Below are 22,894 nucleotides of genomic sequence, written 5' to 3'. Positions count from 1 at the left end.
GCAGCAAAATCGACGTTTCGGGCAAAAGCGAAATGTCGATTTCGCTGCTCGTTGGATGCTGCCTGAACTGCTGTGCTCTTCCAGCACCACTAATCCAGTATTTGCTTTCCAGCATCTGCAGTCATTGTTTTTACCTCAGGGAATAGAGGGATACAGACTGAGTAGAGATAAAATGTTTCTAGTTTAGAAAGGCATCGTGTATCAGCGCGGTATCGGTGGGCCGAAGGGCCTGTTCCTGTGCTGTACTTTTTTTATTGTTTTTGTTTTTTTTCCCCTCCTTATTAACCTTTTAGTAATTGTTTTTATTATACTCTGTCCAATCTTCTGACCTGTCAAAATATCTTTGCACAATTCAACAGGTTTGAATTTAATACTACCATTGACATTTTTTTCAGTTAATCATAGATGTGAATATCCATCCCTCAGAATTTTTATTTCCCAAAACCTCTCTTACAACAAAGTTATTAATTTGCCCTCTCTCATTATACTACACTAATTCCAAAAATCCACAATCCCTTCTTGGCTCAATATACAATTCCATAAAGTATCTTGTACAGAGCCCAAGAATTCATCTTCCGCAGCAATAGCACTGACTGCCTTGTCTATATGTAATTTGAAGTTGCCATTATAATATTATACATATAATACATGCATCTCTTATTTCCTGTCGATAAGATGCCTAACACTAACATTATGGCTAACAATGTAACATGCCCAGCATTAATGCTACAGATTTGTAGTCTATAAACAATTCTAATTAATGTTTGCTGCCTTTTTACTGTTTCTTAGCTTCAATCAAACTGATTCTACTTCTTGGTCCTTCAATCAAAGATCCTTCCTTTATTAATACACTGATCTTGCTCCTTTTTAAGAGTACCTACGATGTCGCTGCAAATGGTGACTTGTAAACTTTTCATTGTACTTATTTGAGTACGTGACAATAAAGCTAATTCTAAAGTGAGTACTGCCCGACTTCCTTTTCCTTTTTGAATATTCCTCCTATGTGTAGCATATCCTTGTAAATGTAGTTACCAATCTCAGGAGCACTGCAACCGTATCACATTCATATCAATTATTTCTATTTACCTCAAATTATGCATTCAAATCATTGACATTTTGTGAATGCATTCTACATTCAGCTAGACTGCCTTTATTTCTGTCTTTTAAGACATTTTTTCTCTATTTATTTTATGCTTGCCATTGTTTTGGTAGTCTTCCATTTTCAGAGGACAGTGGTCTGGATTTGCACATAACCGGGCCACATAAGGATAACATTGTCATCCCAGATAGTGTTTCACAGGCACACCGTAGGCCAACTGTTAATTGCAGATTTTATTAACCAAATGTAAATTTCACCCACTGCCATGGTGGATACGAATCCTTCCCTCCAAGAATATTAAACCAAAACAGAAACTGCTGGAGAAACCAGGCAGCACCTGAGGACAGAAAACAACAGTTAACGTTTCAGTTTGAGTCACCCTTCTTAACAACACTGCAGCACTCTCCGAATTTAGTTATTCTCTTACTTTAAAGTATAGTTAAAACATATTTTTTGACAAACCCGAAGTAGCCCTTTAAGCTAAGAATCTAAGTTTCTACAGAACTTCTGCAACGTGAAAGAATTATCGACAACCGGAACCTGAGCCTCGGTCTCTGCACAGTCGGGACCCCCACGGGCTGAGCGCAGTGCGCAGGCGTGGCTCCCGACGGTTGAGCGCAGTGCGCAGGCGTGGCTCCCGACGGTTGAGCGCAGTGCGCAGGCGCGGCTCCCGACGGCTGAGCGTAGTGCGCAGGCGCGGCTCCCGACGGCTGAGCGTAGTGCGCAGGCGCGGCTCCCGACGGATGAGCGCAGGGCGCAGGCGCGGCTGCCGGAGGCTGGGCACAGTGCGCAGGCGCAGGCTGTAGTGTCGTGCATGAGCCTGCCGGTGAACCGAGTGCCAATGAGCCGCGCTTTTGGTTCCTTTCTCTGGATTGGGAATCTGAGATGAGGTTGGGTTGTGAGTATTGAGACGAATAACGTTTCAGCATTGACACGGCGTTTAGAGATCGAAGCGGCTGTGCCCGTTCACGTCTTGTCGCGGCCGGCGTTCTGGGCACCTTCATGGCTGAAAGCATTGACGTTCAGTTCAGACAGATACCAGCCTTATCTTTTTTATATATTGAAAAGTTTCACAGTTTGTGAGGGAAGTGGGTCCGTGTGTTTAGGAAGCATTGGTCAGGGGATAGTAATTCGGTTGGCATCAACCTGCTGATGTTTGATTTTTAGTGTAAGCGAGGAGCCGTGTTCCCCTAACTTTGTCCAGCCCAGTCCAACACCGGCTCCTCCAGATCATGTGCTGACCTAGTGAGGGTCTCACTCCATTGGGGTGAGGGTCTTCCCTCTACCTTCAGCTCAGGCCAGCTGTCACATGTGGGCATATCCATAACGGTTGCACTTCATGTATTCACTGCCTTGTCACATACAGAAATAAGAGAATCGTTGAGTCTATTTTACTTGAAATTCCCTTTTTCTTCTGTACCCATCTTCGCTCCTCTCCTCTTCCACCACACGTGCACACTTTGGGACGGGGGTACTTCATATCTCTTTCATTACTGGCTTAGGAACAATCTTTGAGAATTGCATTTACATCAGGGCTAGAATGTTTGCATAGGTATCTAAATAGGCCCTATTCATTTAGATTGCTATTAAGTATGTTGCCATTGACACCATTTTAAGTGTTGGTGGCCTGAAGGAATTGCAGCTGAGTTACTGACCCGGTTTCTCAGGCAATGATAAACCCTTTGAGGAATGTCTGTTGTTTGTCCTCCATACAGAGCATATCTAATGCAAGTATGTGCTTGGCATCTGCCGTCTCCTACCTTTTCTTTTGAGGCTCTGAAATGTCTCTTGTGTTATTTTTCAGCCTGCACACTAATTAAACTTCGTAAAATAGTGACTTCTCCCCATACCCCAAACTACCTTAAAATTACCTAGAAATAGATACATGTGGAAAACTGAAACCAATTAGTTTTATATTGGAAGCTCTTTTACCTGAGGAGATATTGCTGTTTATTTGAGTGAATAGATGGTCAGAATTGAAACACACAGGTTGGTATTAGTTATTGTAATTTATATAATGGAAGATAAGAATATTTACTGGAATACTGTAGATAGTGAGAATTAGGATAGACAGTTCACCCCCTTAGCTTGTTTTGCCATTCACTGCGATCATTGATTTCATTTCCACTTCAACTCCACTTTCCTGTCTGCTCCCTGTAACCCTGCAAAGTGTTATTAATTAAAAATCTGTCTGTCTGCTCAAACTTACAATGTCTATACTTCCCACTGCCTCGGGGAAGCAGCCAACATAATCAAAGACCCTTCCCATCCTGGTTATAAACTCTTCCATCAGCAGAAGATCAAAAGTTTGCAAACATGTACCAGGTTGAAGAACAGCTTCTTCCCTGTTATTGGACTTGTGAATGGACCTCTCTTATATTATGATTGATCTTTCTCTGTACCTTCCCTGTAGCTGTAAAAATATACTCTGCGATCTGTTCTTTTACCGTGAGGTACTTAACAAGGTATGATTTGTCTGGATAGTATGCAAAACAATACTTTTCACCATATCTCAATACATGTGAAAATAATAAACCAAATCCAATCTATCCTGGCATCAACCATACTCTGGGATGATGAATGCCACCGGTTCACGACTCTTTCAGAAAAGTAAATTCCCCTCACATCTGTTTTAAATCTGCAACTCCTAATCCTAAAATTACCTCTCATTCTATATTTTATTTTGTCAATTCCTTTTACCATCTTCTATAAGTAGGGCAGAGATGGCTAAGCAAAAATTAAAGGAAAGGATTAAAGTTTTTTTTCTTAGGTTTTGAAGGTAAGAGATTAAATAGACAAAATAATTTTGGAAGAAAATCCAAAAGGAAGGGAGAATGCTTTAACTTACATATGGAATGTGGGTGTCACAAGCAAGGCCAGCACAGCATTTGTTGCCCATCCTCAGTAACAGGGTGTAGGTTTGCTCACTGAGCTGTAGGTTTGATATCCAGACATTTCATTACCTGACTAGGTAATATTATCAGTGGCGACCTCCAAGTGAAGCAAAGCTGTTGTCTCCTGCTTTCTATTAATATGTTTGTCCTGGATGGGGTTCCTGGGGTTTGTGGTGATGTCATTTCCTGTTTGTTTTGAGGGGTTGATAGATGGTATCTAGATCTATGTGTTTGTTTATGGCATTGTGGTTGGAGTGCCAGGCCTCTAGGAATTCTCTGGCATGTCTTTGCTTAGTCTGTCCCAGGATAGATGTGTTGTCCCAGTCGAAATGATGTTTTTTTTCCCTCCGTGTGTAGGGCTATGAGGGAGAGAGGGTCATGTCTTTTTGTGGCTAGCTGGTATTTGTGTATCCTGGTGGCTAACTTTCTTCCTGTTTGTCAAACAGTTCTGATGAGTCGAAGAGTATCCATTTCTGCTGTTTCTATGAACAAACTCCATCACACTTGATGGATTTGAATGCACAAAAATGCAATTTTTGACAATTGAGTTGTGGACATGTATATGTTGTGTCTGCATTAGTCGTAATAAAGAACCATGCATCCAGCTTTGCTGTTAATCATGTTTGCTAAAGTGGGAGCACAAAATTACATTGAGACTGATTGATTATTTTAGTGGGTAAACCCGTGTTGTTACTGATGCATTTCATTGCATGTAATTGTGAGGTTATCCATTTTGGTCCAATAAAAGAAAGTTCTGAGTATCAGGAATATCAAAATCTTGCAACAATTATACATAGTATTTCAGATATGTTCTCATTAAAACCTTGTGCAATTTTAGTCCTATTTGCTTAAGCTAAGGTATACTTGCACTGGAGGTAGTGCCTTGAAGATTCAATAAACTTCCCCCTAGAATGTGGTGTTTGCCCAATGATTAGGCAATAGACAATAGGTAATAGGTGCAGGAGTAGGCCATTCTGCCCTTCGAGCCTGCACCACCATTCACTATGATCATGGCTGATCATCCTTAATCAATTTCCTGTTCCTGCCTTATCTCCATAACCCTTGATTCCACTATCCTTGAGAGCTCTATCCAACTCTTTCTTAAATGAATCCAGAGATTGGGCCTCCACTGCCCTGTGGGGCAGAGCATTCCACACAGCCACCACTCTCTGGGTGAAGAAGTTTCTCCTCATCTCTGTCCTAAATGGTCTACCCCGTATTTTTAAGCTGTGTCCTCTGGTTCGGCACTCACCCATCAGCAGAAATATGTTTCCTGCCTCCAGAGTGTCCAATCCTTTAATAATCTTATATGTCTCTATCAGATCCCCTCTCAGTCTTCTAAACTCAAAGGTATGCAAGCCCAGTCGCTCCAGTCTTTCAGCGTAAGGTAGTCCCGCCATTCCAGGATTTGACCTTGTGAACCTACGCTGGACTCCCTCAATAGCCAGAATGTCTTTCCTCAAATATGAAGACCAGAGCTGCAAAGAGTACTCCAGGTGTGGTCTCACCAGGCCCCTGTACAGCTGCAGAAGAACCTCTTTGCTTCTATACTCAATCCCTCTTGTTACAAAGGCCAGCATGCTATTAGCCTTCTTCACTACCTGCTGTACCTGCATGCTTACCTTCATTGACTGGTGTACAAGAACACCCAGATCTCTTTGTACCGCCCTTTACCTAAATTGATTCCATTTAGGTAGTAATCTGCCTTCCTGTTCTTGCCACCAAAGTGGATAACCATACATTTATCCACAGTAAACTGCATCTGCCATGCATCTGACCACTCACCTAACCTGTCCAGGTCACCCTGTAATCTCCTAACATCCTCCTCACATTTCACCCTGCCACCCAGCTTAGTATCATCAGCACATTTGCTAATGTTATTACTAATACCTTCTTCTATATCATTAACATATATTGTAAAAAGCTGCGATCCCAGCACTGATCCCTGCGGTACCCCACTGGTCACTGCCTGCCATTCCGAAATGGAGCCGTTTATCACTACTCTTTGTTTCGTATCAGCCAACCAACTTTCAATCCAAGTTAGTACCATGTGCCCTAATTTTGTTCACTATGCTCACCATTTAGGACAGAGATGAGGAGAAACTTCTTCCCACAGAGAGTGATGGCTGTGTGGAGTGCTCTGCCCCAGAGGGCAGTGGAGGCCCAGTCTCTGGATTCATTTAAGAAAGAGTTGGATAGAGCTTTCAAGGATAGTGGAATCAAGGGTTATGGAGATAAGGCAGGAACAGGATACTGATTAAGGATGATCAGCCATGATCATATATGCAAGTTGGACCCACATTGTCTGGGATTTAGAAGATTGAGAAATAACCTCATTGAAACATGCATGATTCTGAAAGGACTTGATAAGCATGATCATATTGAAATGACTGACCAGGCTTAACAGGGTTTATGATCTGGCAACATCTGCCGAGGGAGAGAGTTAACATTGAGTCCAGTGACACTTCTTCAGATGTTGGACTTGAAACATTAACTATGTTTCTCTCTTCACAGATGCTGCCAGACCTGCTGAGTTTCACCAGCAAATTCGGTTTGTGTTTGTCTCAGATCTCCAGCATCCTCAGTTCTTTGCTTTATTTTAGGTGTATGGTCTTACACCTACATCTATTTCTTGTGTACTTGTATTAATTAATTGGTGTAAAGCTAGAACAGTGGCAATCCCAAAGGATTTAGGGTTTCACATATACAAATCACTTAAGTTATTAAAGACAAACAATAATCAAATTCTGAGGGAGGAAATTTAGCTACAAGGATACAAAACCCTCATGTTAGGCCTTAGCTGAAGTACTGTATAGATTTATGGGCACTGCAGGTCAAAGGATGAATTCACCTTGGAACATGCGTAACACAGATTTTCCGAAATATGACCAGAAATCAAGAATTAGATTGAGCTGAGGTTACATCAGTTAGACTTGTGATTCATGTAAGATTTAAATTATCATTTGATCGATGGTTTTAAAACTGGAATAGAGAGAGACCTTAGCCACAGGTAGTGGAGTCTTGAGCAATATAATTTTGCAATGAGAGCCACAGGAGTCTTGTGCTGCAGTGGTAGGTTCCGTATTTCTGGGTCAGGAGGTCGATGCTCAAGTCCCATCTGCCTCAGGTGTGTAATGATATGTTTGAATCGTTTGATTGAATTAGATCTGATAATAGATATTTTCATTCAGAAGAGAAATTAGGAAACATTTATTCAAAGCAGGGCTGGTAGTAGTATAGGAGAGTCTCTCTCAAAAAACAGTAGATGCTAGTTGAAATAGTTTTAAATGTGACGAAAAAGCTTTGTAAACCAAAGGTGCAAACTATTACAGAGACAAAGCAGGTGGCTAGAGTTAAGATACCGTTGAGTAACAAATGACATAGTAGCTGCTTTTGTGTGTTCGGTCTGAACCCTTAACTGTGACAAGCATCACCTTGAAAATAAAACCTAACATTAATTTTGTTTTTAACCAAAGGGTGCAACTGATGTAAGACCCCATTTATTTTGAGTAAAGACCTGTTTCTTTAAGTTCTTACTTTTTTTTAAAATTAACAAACATGTATGTCACTAAATACCCACGTTTGCAGTTCATTGGGATAGCAATTGTGGACCTTGACACACATGGAAAAACTGCAAATTGTGCATGTGATTAGCAAATGGAAATGAAATAGCGTGTATGCATGTGGGTAATGAGCCACGAGGGATTGTTTTGTGATGCAACACGTTCTGTGTTCTGGTATTGTTAAGAATATTTTTTCTGTTAGCTAATGGCATCATCAGAACCTCTGAATATTTTACAGTTTTGTTATAATTACACTGTCAGATATCAAAATCAAGATTTCATGTTTTATTAATCATGAAACTAATACGCAGATTTTGTGCAATGCAAACACATGGTATTCTTAATTTCTTTACTAAATTTTCATACCTTGAAATACTTATTGTCTTGTTTGTGCAAAATTCTTTCTGTAGCATTTTAATAACGTTGACGTGTCAGAAGAAAGGGAGTCATGGCAACACCCCCAGTGCCTGGTACCGGGATGCCTGGAGCATTTTCTGGACCCCAAGGCCAGGCTGGTCGTGAAGTTAATACAGCTTCCCTCTGCCGAATTGGACAAGAGACCGTGCAAGACATTGTCTCGAGAACCATGGAGATATTCCAGCTTCTAAGGAACATGCAGGTCAGTGTTTTTTTTTACCTGTGGTGTTATTGCAACACAGATGCAGTGAATGGAGCTAGAATTCTGAAGCTCTGCCAACTATCTGGCAGTCAGTGATAATAGGATTTATTGTAGAAGAATTGAAAAGAAAATTAGAGGATGTCTTTTCCCATAATAGGTAATTTCCACATTGAATACTACGCTGCAGGTTGCTTTAAGTCCCGTAACTTCAACTTAAAAAGGAATTGGATTGATATTTGAAAAACAATCAAAAGGAGTGAGATGGGTTTAGGTGGTTTTGAGTAATAAACCAGCACAAGCCAAATGCCCACCTCCCATGTTACAAATTCTCGTAATGTACAAATTGTTAGAATTTCAATTTGAGGATGAACCTCTAAATCCAAAGCATGCTTGTTATGTGAACCACTTTCCAGCAGTTGATTAACTAACTATAAAGTACTGCATAGTTTGCAGTATTGTGGGGTAACTTGACACAGTCCCATTGCAGAGGGACTTGTTGTTTATGTATGCAGTTATTTCATGTCTGGTTAGATCCAAATTGGAGACGTTATCAAAATGGCAACAGCAAGGGAACAGCATTTTGGGCATTATACAGTCATAGAGGTATACTGCATGGAAACAGACGCTTTGGTCTAACTCGTCCATGCCGACCAGATATCCAAAATTAATTCCGTCCCGTTTGCAAGCACTTCGCCCATATCCATCTAAACCCTTCCTATTCATATATCCATCCAGATGCATTTTAAATGTTGTAATTGTACTAGCCTCCACCACTTCCTTCAGCAGCTCATTTCACACATGCACCAACCTCTGCGTGAAAAAGTTGCCTCCTGATCTTGGGTCCCTTTTAAATCTTTCCACTCTTGCCCTAAATCTATGTCCTCTAGTTCTGGACTTGCCCCAACCCAGGGAAAAGACCTCGTCTGTTTACCCGATCCATGACCTTCATCCTATAAACCTCTATAAGGCCACCATCCAGCCTTTGACACTCCCAGGGAAAACAGCCCAAGCCTATTCAGCCTCTCCCTAAAGCTCAAACCCTCCAACCCTGACAACATCCTTGTAAATCTTGTCTGAACTCTTTCAAGTTTAACAACATCCTTCCAATAGGAGGGAGACCAGAATTGCACACAATATCTCAAAAGTGGCCTAACCAATATCCTGTACAGCTGCAACATGACTTCCCCCAATCCTACACTCAGTGCTGTGACCAATAAAGGAAAATATACTAAACGTCTTCTTCATTATCTTACCTACCTGCGACTCCACTTTCAAAGAACTGTGAACCTGCACTCCAAGGTCTCTTTGTTCAACAACATTCTCCAGGACCTTACCATTAAGTGTATAAGTTCTGCCCTGATTTGCCTTTCAAAATGCAGAACCTCATATTTATTTATATTAAACTCCATCTTCCACTTCTTCGTCCATTGGCCTATCTGATCAAGATCCCATTGTACTCTGAGGTAACCTACTTCGCTGTCCGCCCCACCTCCAATTTTACTGACCTCTGCAAACTTACTAACTATACCTCCTATGTTCATGTCCAAATCATTTATTATAAATGACAAAAGCAGTGGACCTAACACCACTGGTCACAGACTTCCACCATCACCCTGACTTCAACTTCAAGCCAGTTCTGTATCCAAATGGATAGTTCACTTTGTATTCCATATGATCTAACCTTGCTAACCAGTCTCCCGTGGGGAACCTTGTCGAATGCCTTACTGAAGTCCATATCGATCATGTCCTCATCAATCCTCTTCGTTACTTCTTCAAAAAGCTCAATCAAGTTTGTGAGACAAGATTTCTCTCACACAGAGCCATGTTGACTATCCTAATCAGTCCTTGCCTAAACAAATACATGTAAATCCTGTCCCTCAGGGTTCCGTCCAACAATTTGCCCACCACCAATGTAAGGCTTGCGAGTCTATAGTTCCCTGGCTTTTCCTAATCACCTTTGTTAAATAGTGGCATCATGTTAGCCAACCTCCAGTCTTCCGAGACCTCACCTGTGGCTATTGATGATCCAAATATCTCAGCAAGGGGCCTAGCAATCAGATCTCTCGCTTCCCACAGAGTTCTAGGGTACACCTGATCAGGTCCTGGGAATTTATCCACCTTTTCTGTGTTTTAAGACATCCAGCATCATCTCCTGTGTAATATGGACGTTTTTCATGATGTCACCATCTATTTCCCCATATTCTTTATGATGGAACTAACTATTTCTTGAAGTGGCTGGTTTGATAAATTGACATGTTAAATTGATTTTACAGATAGTGATGTAAATGTCCATGAGTGCCTGTTTTCTGGTTTTGTGAATAAGGGAGTAAATAAAGTTATCAGAATTTAATTTACTCTCTGTATGCTTTAAAGCTCCCACACATTTGACCAGTGCTTCCAAATGAAACACCTATGTGTTTAAGAACAGGTTTTTCCTACTAGGTCATTTATTTTCTGTTTACATTTTTGAATTATTTTATTTTCTGAAAATTAAAAAGTTCCATTGCTCTGAAGAGTGCTGGTGTCAACTCAAAAATGATTCAAAAGAACAATCTCTTTCTATTCTGTTCCAGTTATTTTTTCATTGACTACCATTCACTTGCTGATTAATTAGACTGTTGTACTGCTGAATCCAGAATTGGAAAGTTCACAAATGAAATGTACTGTGCTTATAAGCTCTCCTGATCTATGGGTGTAGAATTGCTGCAACAGCAGATTCTGTTATTGCAATATTTTGTGTGTAATGCTGTATAACAGCTGTGAAATGTCAGTTTTTTATTTGCAGTGTAATACTAACACTCTTCTTTCTTTCATTTGCAAATGTGCTTTGGCTGGAGAGAAGCCAGACATTTTAGTCATCCCTTGTCTCTCCCCTCGTCCACCACCTCCACCAAACAGAAACATGAATGCATGCACACATGCACCCCAAACCCCATCCTTACCTGGACTTTATAGCTACAAGATAAAGGGCTGGGTATCTGCACTGTTGAGCTTGCAATACTGTTGTCACCACCTTAGGAAGCTATCTGTATCTTAATTTCACTAACTAGATTTTGGGTAGTTTTGTGAATTTTGAAAGAAGATAGAATTTTACATTCAGTCAGGTATATGATACTTGGGACTTAAAGCTTGTGTATTAAGAGAGCTGGCTAAAATGTACTGGAGATAGTTAAAAGGTGAAACAGTAGATAAGCAGGGGCATACATTGTGGGAGGTGCTTCATAATTCTCATCAAAGATATATTCCACTTAGAAAATAGACTGCAAGAAAAATGAACCATCAGTGGCCAATAAGGGGCAATATTAAATTGAAGCAGAATGCATTCAATGTCGCAAAGCTTAGTGCTACGTGAAAAGATTGAGAACATTTTAGAAACCAGCAGAGCATGAGAAAAAGTAACAGTAAATAAATAAGAACATAAGGAATAAGAGCAGGAGTAGACCATCTGGCCCCAGTTCATTATTCATACATTCATGCATGATCCTGCACCTCAACTCCACTTTTGCACCTGCATCCATGTCTCTGCATTCCCTAAGAGACCAAGAATTTGTTTCTTTGAATTAAATATACTTAATGTCAGGCATCCTCAAATAGAGATGATTCACAAATGAGCTTTTAATGTATAATTATTGCCTTTTGTGTGACTGAGCTTTTGTGTCATGGATTCCCTAGCTAGAGGAAGTAACATCTGTCTTCTGGACCCATCACATCAGTATATAATATATTTCAATGATCTATTCTTTCATCTAAACCTCAGCAAATATAAGCCAAATTTACTTAGTCTGTCATCATATGAGAGCCAGGAACCAATTTAGTGAACCTTCACTGTACTACCTCCAATACAAGGAGATATTTCCTTAAATATAAGAGATCAAAACTGCATACAATATTCCAGTTGTGATCTCATCATATCTCTGTCAAATTCTAGGAAGTTTTCTGTATTCTTCTACTCTATTATGCTTGCAATAAAGGCCAACATGCCATTTGTCTTCCTACTAGCCTGACGTAGCTGTTTATGAACCTAGCATGATAGAAAAAAATAGACAGTTAGAGTTTTTGGAGTATAAAAAGCAAAGTGATTGTTTCACCCTTAAAAGATAAAGTGGTAGAGATTTTGAGCAAATAATTTGTATCAGTCTTCATGGTGGAATACACGCAATTTATCTCAGTGACAGAAATCAGGGAACGAATGCAAGGGTGGAATTTGAAATAATTATCATCACTACAAACAAAATGCTAGACAGTCTAATTAGACTAAAGACTAACAGGTCCCCTAGACCTGATGTCTTACATTATGGGACTTCAAAAGAAATGGCTGCAGTGATGCATTGGTTGTAGTCTTCTAAAATTTTCGAGATCCTGGAAAATCCCAGTAGTAAGCTGAAAGCAATAAACTATAGGCCAGTTTGCCTAACGTTTTTTTATTGGAAAAATTCTGGAACCAATGTTGTGTTTCGAAGGGAAACCATAATATGATTAAGCAGAGTCAGCTTGGTTTTATGAAAGGGAAATCAAATGTGCAAAATTTGTTGGACGACTTAGGCATAATAAGCAGGTTAGTTAAAGGAGAACAAGTACATTTGTAGTGTATTTGCATTTACAAACAGCATTTAATAAGGTGCCACATGAAACGTTACTGTGCTTTTAATATACTTTTCTAATCAGCCTGTTCAGAGATGTTATTATACAGCTCTGGAGCAGATGGTCCTGATCCCAGGTCTCCTGGCCCCGAAGTAAGGACACTACCATTGTGCCACAAGAACTCTAGTTACTGTGATTTCTAAGAGCTCATGGTATTTAGGGTAATATGTAGCATGGATGAAAGATTGGCTAATGAACAGGAAACTGACTCTGGACAATTCGGTCATTTTTCCTCTTCGCAAACTGTAACTAGTCTGCAGCCTCGACTACTTACTATCTTTGCGAACAAGTTGTATGAAGAGATGCACTGCAGCCACATTTACTGATTTTTGTTTTTAAAAAGTTATTTCCAGGATAGTGACAATTGCTGACTAGGCTAGCATTTATTACACATTGTTAATGACCCTTGAGAATTTGCTGCTTTGCACCGTCAGGGGTAGTGCTGTTAGGAAGGGCGTTCCAGGCATTTTACCCAACAGTGAAGAAATAGCGATACAGTTTCAAGTCAGGATACTAGAAGTGAACTTGCATGTGATGGTGTATTATAGTCCCAGCTCATGGTAGTATTGGACAAGTCAGATAACAGAATGAAACCTGACTTGATATTTAATTTTTTTCTGTTCAGTTAATTTGGTTTATCACCAAAACATATTCACATGAGGATTTTCTTTAATAACAGAAGTTTAATACATAAAAGAAGCAAAATAAACCAAGCTATATAAGCATAGAAGACAGTTAGAAAGATCTCAAAACAATATTTCAAACTGTTTTCCAACACTCTGTAGAGATTCAAATTCAGAAATGATGCCCTTCTCTCAACTCTTCAGAATTCTTACTAACTGGCACCTCATAGTGTATCTGCCATGGATTATAAAAACAGTTCAGTGAGTCAATTCAATTCAAATCTATTGACATGAACTTCACACACATCTGAGTCTAAATTTTCAGTTTTTCAGTTCTAATAACCTGTAGATTTCTAGCCAAACTCTGCTGCTTTGGAAGCTTTAAAACTAAAACATTCTGCTAAGGTGATTTGTTGCTTGCACTAGCCTGAACTATTTCTGATAGAGAAACTAAATTTTTTTTCTAAATTTAACTCTATCTTCTGAACGGACTTTTTAAACCTTTAGTTTAAAACCCAAATTCTAAGAAAGGCATTTATGTATGTTATATGTCTTTCAGCACAGATGTTCCTATGCATCTGCTATCTTTTGTCCTTCTGGATGACTGAGCTGACAGATTTGGAAGGTGCTGTTGAAGGAGCTTCTGCAGTGTGTCTTATAGATTGTACACACTGCTGCAACTGTGTTTTGGTGATTGAACATTAAAGGTAGTGAATGGTATATTAATAATATGGACTAATCTATCTTGGATGGTGTTAAGCTTCTTGAATATTATTGGAACTGCACTCATCCAGAAGTGTGGATGCTCCTTATTTGTGCCTTGTATATGGTGTACAGGCATTGGGGGGAAAAGGCGATGAGTTGTATGCTGCAGAATTCCTTGCCTCTGACCTGTTCTTGCAGCCATCACATGTCTGTGTCTGATCCAATGTGCTTCTGGTCAACAGTGACTAGCAGTGGAGAATTCTGTAGTGGTGATGACATTGAATGTCATATGGTGTGATTGTTAGATCCTCTACATTTGGAGGTGGTTACTGTCTGGCATTTCTGTGACACGGACATTACTTGCCACTTACTTGTCTGAGCCTCATTATCCAGACCTAGCTATGATGGACACTGACTGCTTCAGTATCTGAGGGGTCTCAAATAGTGCATTCATCAGTGAGTCTGCACATGACTGCAATTCTTCTCAAAAGATTTGTATTCTTTCAATATCCCATCTAGGAAGGACCTTGGTGCAGGGTTTGTACAGCAGTCTCATCAGAAGCTACTTAAAGGTCCAAATAAAGGATATAAATTACCTTCATCCCTCAACCTGGTAACCCTAACACAGAATTCCTACCAGTTTATTAATGCATGGTGTGTCTATGGCTGAGTTCCAGTCTCTGTCAGGCTAGTTTGTGTGTGTGAACAATAGTCTCACTTAGCCAGCTCTATTATGTAAGTAACCTCTGGTAGCTGATAACTGGAATAGTAATTTCATTTGTTTTAAAATTCCTTGTTCTCTTCAAGATCATGTATTCACTTAAATCTTGGTAACTTCTTTGTAAACAACGTAATGTACAAATTAGTGGGAACGGAATCAAATGTGTAAAGGGGCAATGGTGGGCAACTAAGACAACTGAAATAAAATGAACTGCAGATGCTTGAAATCTGAAACAAAAACAGAAATTTCTGGAGCAACTCAGGTCTGGCAACAAGCGAGAAGCAGAGTTAACATGTCCTGTCCAGTAGCCTTTCTTCAGAACCAATATCCTCTAGGAATGAGTGAAATTTATGTTGTTGACCGGGTGAGGGGTTTGGCAAGAAGTGAGTGGATAGGAGATGGAGAGTAGAGGTGGGGGTTGAAAATAGGCCGAGTTTTTATTTCTTGGAGAATAGGAGTTTGAGGGGTGACTTTGAGGTTTATAAAATCATGAGGGGCATGGAAAGGGGAAGAGTAAAGGTCTTTTTCCTACGGTAGGGGTATTCAAAACTAAATGGCATAATTTTAAGGTGAGCGGGGAAAGATTTAAATAGGACCCGAGGGACAACCTTTTCACACGGGTTGGTTTGTAGAATGAACTGCCAGAATAAGTGGTAGATGCAGATTCAGTTACAGCTAAAAGATATTTGGACACATACATGGATAGGAAAGATTGAGAAGGATATGGGCCAAATGAGGGTAAATGGGACTTTTGTAGCTCGACAAACACAATTTAGTGTTATGCAAGCTATATGAGCTTGAGACACAAGTTTGCCCAGTACCATCCACGTGTAGATCAGCTTCCATTCAGTGGTGCTGGTAAGGGCCTTACCAGTTAGACAAAGGAGTGCTGTAACACCTGTTCCATGGCTTATAATGTGAGAGATCGGCACCGGTAGGATGAAATAGAAGTTAACCTTTGGTTCTTGCGTGTTGTAGAGGGGATACTTCTGGAGATACAACATGACTGAGATGGTAAATTAATAATTTGCATCTGTCCTCACTAGAGGAAGATGCTGCTAATGTCATCATGTATATAGAATGTTTAAAATAAATTAGATAAAGTAGAAATAGATTGATTTAATTAAATACTGCACTTAACAATACTTAGAATATTTTTAAAAAGCCAACTGGTCTATAGAAGATGCATTTTAAATTGCTGATAGTAAGTTAAATGACTTTCAGCATGGGGGGGGTTTATGCAGAGTGATTGAAATGGGTCGATTCATAGCTGCTGGGTAGATGAATAGATTCATAAGGCAGAGAAATGTAAAGTGATGCAATTTAATTTGAAAAAGAGGAAAATGAACAAAATTGTATAATTTTAGCTGTGGAAGAGAACAGTGTGGCACCAAGCATGTAGTTTTACATTGCTCTTGAATAATTGCAATGGCTGTTTTAAGTGAAAATAAATGCATGAGACCTTTTGCTTAATGCATGGAGCATAGATTAGAGAAACAAGGAAGTTATGTTGAATCTTTATAAGTCATTGGTTAGGTGCTAGCTGAAGAAATGTCAGTCTGGGAACTACACTTAAGGAATATTGGAAAAAGTGCAGAGGATATTTACTCTAACAGTCAAGGATAAGGGACGTAAGTTACTTGGGAAGATTAGAAGCTGATAAGATAATTATTGAGTAGAAAAAGTCAGAGAGTTGTACAGCACAAAAACAGACCCTTCGGTCCAACTCCTCCATGTCAATGAGGGATCTGCTCAAGAATGACAATTTATGTTTGAGAACCTGGCGAGGAAATACTTTCCATTGCAAGGAGGGTCTGTAACCTGAGAGGGGACATTTAAAGAAATTGACAAAAATAATATGAATATGTAAAATGCAGCTGACTGGTACATTTTGTTTCTGATTTTTGACTCCTGTACTTTTTAGCTGTATATAAGGGAAGAAGGGTTCTGTGTATGGCAATGGATGTCATATTATAATTGTGTAAACCCTGTCCCTCATGTCAGGCACATAACTGGCACGGTTTTTGGAGATGGAGAGGGATCTTGTTGACACTGAAGTCTGGTAAAATAACTTCTTTAGCATGGTCATCACTTTAATCTCTGACTGTTTTTACGTTTCTTAATGTTATCATCTTTTCCTGGTTAACACAACCCTCCATTTTCTCCCCAGTATTTGAACAATAGTTTTTTTTTGCTTTTGAAATATTGAATCAAATCCGGTAGGTCTAACCTGTCAAGGAAATATAATTTTGTCACCGTACTTAGATTATTGTAAGTTTTCCTCCTACCTGCAATTCAGCTAAAGAAATCCTGTTCTTTCTTCAGCAGTGTGCTTTTTGTTTGTATGCTGACATTGCAAACCTTATGATTAAAGTGCATTCTGCCGAAACTGAATGTAAGTGCTGGCGTCAGTAAACTTAAGAAAAATATCGGTCAACAAATAACACCCAGTGATTTCTGTGAGACCACCACATGGTAGTGTTTTGGTTAGTTGCAAGGATTTGTTAATGAATTGCTAAATATAATGTTTATTTTTAAATACAAAAATCTTTCAATTTATGCTATCTGCATTTCAGTTGCCAAATGGTGTATCATATCACGCTGCCACCCATCAGGATAGGCAGGGGAAGCTGCAAGAGCACCTTCGACAGCTCTCTGTGCTGTTCAGGAAGTTGCGACTAGTCTATGACAAATGTAATGAAAATTGTGCTGGCTTAGATCCTGTCCCAATGGAGGTAAGAAATATCTAGAGTTGGTTAATGCTGCCTTTAGATAGCAACTGACAGAGGTACAGAAAATAATGAAGCGTTTAGTATATCCTGGTCAACTCAAGGAGCATATAAATATGTATGAATGTGAGGCGAAAGCAACTGCTCATGTTCACTTCCTTGTCAACACTTCCTTGCAGTTGTATCTGTAGTGACTTATCTAATTCAATTCTAATTTATTCAAAGATCTCTATCTTTTGCATTGAACCATGTGTTATGGTGAATTCCAGCTTATATTTGGAACATAAGTTGCTATTACTGTCTTACATTTTCAGCCAGCATTGTCTGGGCCACAGTCCACACAATATTATCCTGAAACATAAATGCAGAATCCAACTCAAACTTGGGTGGTTTTGAACAAAATATCCTAACACACGTGATGGTGAAAGCTGCAGCATATTTTACAGATTGTAATCTATGGCTCTGTGAAAATGGAGAGAGGCCCCAAGTGGTAGGTCGTTTCAATTTCATAGTAGTAGGTTATGTCTTGCTAATATGCCAGACTTCTTTGAGCTGAACAAAATTATTATGTGAAGACTATCCATCAATTTTTTTTTATAAACATTTCCCCAAAAGGTTTTTTGGAGCTCATGATTAATGCCAAACTAATTATGCTGTTCGAAAACTGTCCTATGATGTCACTCTGAATTAATTGGAAGAAATGACTTCTTCAAATGGTCTAGTTGATTACTTGGAGTCATAGAGTCAGAGATGTACAGCACGGAAACAGACCCTTCAGTCCAACTTGTCCATGCCGACCATCTAATCTAGTCCCATTTGTCAGCACTTGGCCAATATCCCTCCAAACCCTTCCTATTCCTATAACCATCCAAATGCCTTTTAAATGTTGCAATTATACCAGCCTCCACCACTTCCTCTGGCAGCACATTCCATATTCCACCCTCTGCTTGAAAATATTGCCCTTTAGATCCGTTTTATATCTTTCCCCTCTCACCCTGAACCTGTGCCCTCTAGTTCTGGACTCCTCCACCCAGGGAAAAGACTTTGTCTATTTATCCTATCCATGTCTCCCATGATTTTATAAACCTCTGAGGTCACCCCTCAGCCTTTGCTCCGTGGAAAACCGATCCAGCCTAGTCAGCCTCTCCCTATAGCTCAAATCCTGCAATCCTGGCAACATCCTTGTAAATCTTTTCTGAACCCTTTCAAGTTTCACAACATCTTTCCAGCAGGAAGGAGACCAGAATTGCACGCAATATTCCAAAAGTGCCCTAACCAACGTTCTGTACAGCTGCAACATGACCTCCCAACTCCTATACTCAATGCTCTGGCCAACAGAGGAAAGCATACCAAAGGCCACCTTCACTATTATATCTACCTGCGACTCCACTTTCAAGGAGATATGAACTTGCACTCCAAGGTTTCTTTGTTCAGCAACACTCCCTATGACCTTACCATTAAGTATATACAACCTGCTAAAATTTGCTTTCCCAAAATGCAGCACCTCGCATTTATCTGAATTAAACTCCATCTGCCACTTCTCAGCCCATTGGCCCATCTGATCAAGATCCCATTGTAATCTGAGGTAACCATCTTTGCTGTTCACTACACCTCCAATTTTAGTGTCATCTGCAAACTTACTAACTATATCTCCGATGTTCCTAGCCAAATCATTTATATAAATGACATAAAATAGTGGACCAAGCACTGATCCTTGTGGCACTCCACTGGTCACAGGCTTCCAATCTGAAAAACAACCCTCCACCACTACTTTCTACCTTTTTTGAGCCAGTTCTGTATCCAAATAGCTAGTTCTCCCTGTATTCCATGAGATCTAACCTTGCAAACCAGTCTCCCATGGGGAACTTTGTAAAATGCCTTACTGAAGTACATATTGATAATTTCCACCTCTCTGCCTTCATTAATCTTCTTTGTTACCTTTTCAAAAAATTCAATCAAGCTTGTGAGACATAGTCAACATGGCTTTGTGCATGGGAAACTATCCCTAATCAGTCCTTGCCTTTCCAAATACATGCAAATCCTGTCCCTCAGGATTGCCTCCAACAACTTGCACACCACTGACATCAGGCTCATTGGTCTATCATTCCCTGGCTTGTCCTTACCACTCTTCGTAAATAATGGCACCACATTAGCCAACTTCCAGTCTTCTGGCACCTCACTTGTGAATATCGATGAAACAAATAACTCAGCAAGGGGCCCAGCAATCACTTCCCACAGAGTTCTAGCATTCACCTGATCGGTTCCTAGGGACTTGTCCACCTTTTGTGTTTCAATTCATCCAGCACCACCACCTCTGTAATATGGACATTTTTCATGATGTCATTATCTATTACCCCATATCCTGAATGTAGGTTTGCTCGCTGAGTTGAAAGGTTTGTTTTCAGACATTGCATCACCATACCATGTAACATCTTCAGTGAACCTCCGGATGAAACACTGGTGGTGTAACCCGCTTTCTATTTATATGTTTGGATTCCTTTGGGGTTGTGATGTCATTTTCTGTTCTTTTTCTCAGGGGGGTGGTAAATGAGATCCAAGTCAATGTGTTTGTTGATATTTCCTCACATTCTATATTTTCCATGTCCTTTTCCAGATAAAACACTGATATAAAATACTTGTTTAGTATCTCCCCCATCTCCTGCGGCTCCACATAAAGGCTGCCTTGCTGATCTTTGTCAGACCCTATTTGCTTCCTAGTTACCCTTTTGTCCTTAATATAAAACCCTTTGGATTGTCCTTAAACCCAGTTGCCAAATCTATCTCATGTCCCCTTTTGCCTTTCCTGATTTCCCTCTTAAGTATACTCCTACTGCCATCTAAGGATTCACTTGATCTCTGCTGTCTATCCCTGAGATATGCTTCCTTCTTTTTCTTAACCAAACCCTCAATTTCTCTAGTCATCCAGCATTCCCTACACCTTCCAGTCTTTCCTTTCACTCTAACAGGAACAGACTGTGTCTCTGCATTCTCGTTATCTCATTTCTGAAGGCTGCCCATTTTCCAACTGTCCCTTTACCTGCAAACATCTGCCCCCAATCAGCTTTTGAAAGTTCTTACTTAATACAGTCAAAATTAGCCTTCCTCCAATTTAGAACTTCAACTTTTTGATCTGGTCTATCCTTTTCTATCACTATTTTAAAACTAATAGAACTATGGTTGCTGGTCCCAAAGTGCTCCCCTACTGACACCTCAGTCACTTACCCTGCCTTACTTCCCAAGAATAGGTCAAGTTTTGCACTTTCTCCGGTAGTTACATCAACATACTGAATCAGAAAATTTTCTTGTACACACTTAACAAATTCCTCTCCATCTAAACCCTTAACCCTTAACACTCTGGCAACCCCAGTCTATGTTTGGAAAGTTAAAATCCCCTACCATAACCATCCTATTTTTCTTACAGATAACTGAGATCTCCTTACAAATTTGTTTCTCAATTTCCCACTGACTATTAGGGGGTCTATAAATAAAATCCAAATAATCAGATCATCCCTTTTTTATTTCTCAGTTCCACCCAAATCCCAGGAATATTGTCCCTGCGTACCATTGTCATGCTATCCCTTATCAAAAATGCTACACCCCTGCCTCTCTTGCCTCCCTTTCTATCCTTCCTATAGCATTTGTATCCAGGAACATTAAGCTGCTAGTTCTGTCCATACCTGAGCCACATTTCTGTAATTGTATGATATCCCAGTCCCATGTTCCTAACCATGCCCTGAGTTAATTTGCCTTCCCTGTTAGGCCTCTTGCATTGAAATAAATGATGTTTAACTTATCAGTCCTACCTTGAGACCTGCTTTGTTCCTGCCTGCCCTGACTGTTTGACTCGCTTCTCTTCTCAGCTGTACTGGCTCAGACTGACCTCTTTCCTCACTACCTCCCTGGGCAGCTCTAGCAAATCTCCCTGCCAGTATGTTAGTCCCCTCCAATTCAGGTGCAGTGCATCCTTCTTGTACAGGTCTCCTCTACCCTTGAAGAGATTCCAATGATCCAAAAATGTGAATTCTCCCATACACCAGCTCCTCAGCCATGCATTCATCTGCTGTATCCTCCTATTTCTACCCTCACTAGCCTCTAGCACTGGGAGTAATCCAGATATTACCATCCTCGAGGACATCCTTTTTAAATTCCTGCCTAACTTTCTGTATTCTCCCTTTGGAATCTCATCCTTTTCCCTTACTAAGTCATTGGTACTAATGTGTACAATGACCTGCTGGTCCCTCACATTCTGCACCTCTCAGAGATATCTTCGATCCTGGCACCAGGGAAGCAACACACCACTCTGATTTTTCTTTCCCTGCTGGCCGCAGAAATGTCTGTCTGTGCCTCTGACTAGAGTCCCCTAACACTTGGAACCCGCTTGGAACCCGACTTACCCCTCATTAGAGCCAGTCTCGATACCTGAAACTTGGCTGTTTGTGCTACATTCCCCTGAAAGTCCATCACCCCTACATTTTTCCAATACAGCATACTTGTTTGAAATGGGGATAGCCACAGAAGAGTCCCGTACTACATGCCTACCTCTCCTACCTTTCTTGGAGTTAGCCCATCTATCTGACTGTATCTGAGGCTTTTTTTCCTTCCTATAAATGCCATCCATCACACCCCCTAGCTCTTGTAAATTCCTCGTTGCCTCTAACAGTCGCTTCAACCAATCCATTCACTCTGACAGGATTCACAATGAACAAAATTTATTGCAGACATAATCCTCAGTAGCTCATAAGCTCTCTTGAAACTCTCAAATACAACAAGAAGAGCATATCACATTACTAAAGGCCATTTTGTTCCTTCCAACTTACAGACCTAGAAAATAGCACTGTCTTATTGCTCTACAAAAAAACTGCTCCAGGCTAACTTAATATTTATGGCTTATATTTAAAATATATAATCAAGAAAGAACCCACTTTACTCACTATTGTAGATTTACAGCAAGGCTTTACTTAAAATTATTCACTTATCTGTTTCTGCGCTGTGACCTCTCCCAAACCAGTTCCTCCAAGATCAGTTGTGAATTTCACTGTTTAAGTTTTCCTAGACACACTCTAATATCCAGCGATACATGAATTCAAACAGCAAGGGCAATAACTGCGCAGATTCACTGCTGTGTCAATTAGCAGGGTAGGTTTCTTTTCTCTCTCCCTTACAGAGCATGTGCTCACTGCCTTTGTCTGTCTTTCTCCCTTTTAAAAGTGCCATTGTTTTGACTTCTTTTTCTCCAAAGTTCCAAGACAATTGCAATAACATATAAAACAGTAATTGCTGCTCCTGGAATTCGAGGAAAT

At 40.1% G+C, this 22,894-nt stretch overlaps 1 protein-coding gene and 1 long non-coding RNA gene across 4 annotated transcripts in view; one reads left to right on the top strand and one right to left on the bottom strand.

The window, feature by feature from the left end:
* Positions 1–1,314: 1,314 nt before the first annotated feature.
* On the bottom strand, positions 1,315–1,642 carry LOC140476780 (uncharacterized). Its single transcript, XR_011960605.1, has 2 exons — positions 1,527–1,642; positions 1,315–1,436 (listed from the first exon to the last, which is right to left on the bottom strand). It is a non-coding gene; the product is annotated as an uncharacterized lncRNA (long non-coding RNA).
* Positions 1,643–1,860: 218 nt separating this feature from the next.
* The window catches only part of LOC140477400 (mediator of RNA polymerase II transcription subunit 30-like), a 42,203-nt gene continuing 21,169 nt past the window's right edge, over positions 1,861–22,894 (top strand). For 2 of the 3 annotated variants that reach the window (XM_072571225.1, XM_072571222.1), the window contains exons 1-3: positions 1,861–1,997; positions 7,967–8,175; positions 17,442–17,600. In XM_072571225.1, coding sequence (XP_072427326.1) covers positions 8,005–8,175; positions 17,442–17,600 — 330 coding nt within the window. In that variant the 5' untranslated portion in view covers positions 1,861–1,997; positions 7,967–8,004. The remainder of the gene's footprint in view (positions 1,998–7,966; positions 8,176–17,441; positions 17,601–22,894) is intronic. The other variant, XM_072571223.1, reaches the window with a different exon arrangement.

This window comes from Chiloscyllium punctatum, chromosome 5 (assembly GCF_047496795.1).
Source record: "Chiloscyllium punctatum isolate Juve2018m chromosome 5, sChiPun1.3, whole genome shotgun sequence".
NCBI lineage: Eukaryota > Metazoa > Chordata > Chondrichthyes > Orectolobiformes > Hemiscylliidae > Chiloscyllium > Chiloscyllium punctatum.
The sequence above is the reverse complement of the archived record's forward strand: the minus strand, read 5'-3'. Positions and strand labels throughout refer to the sequence as shown.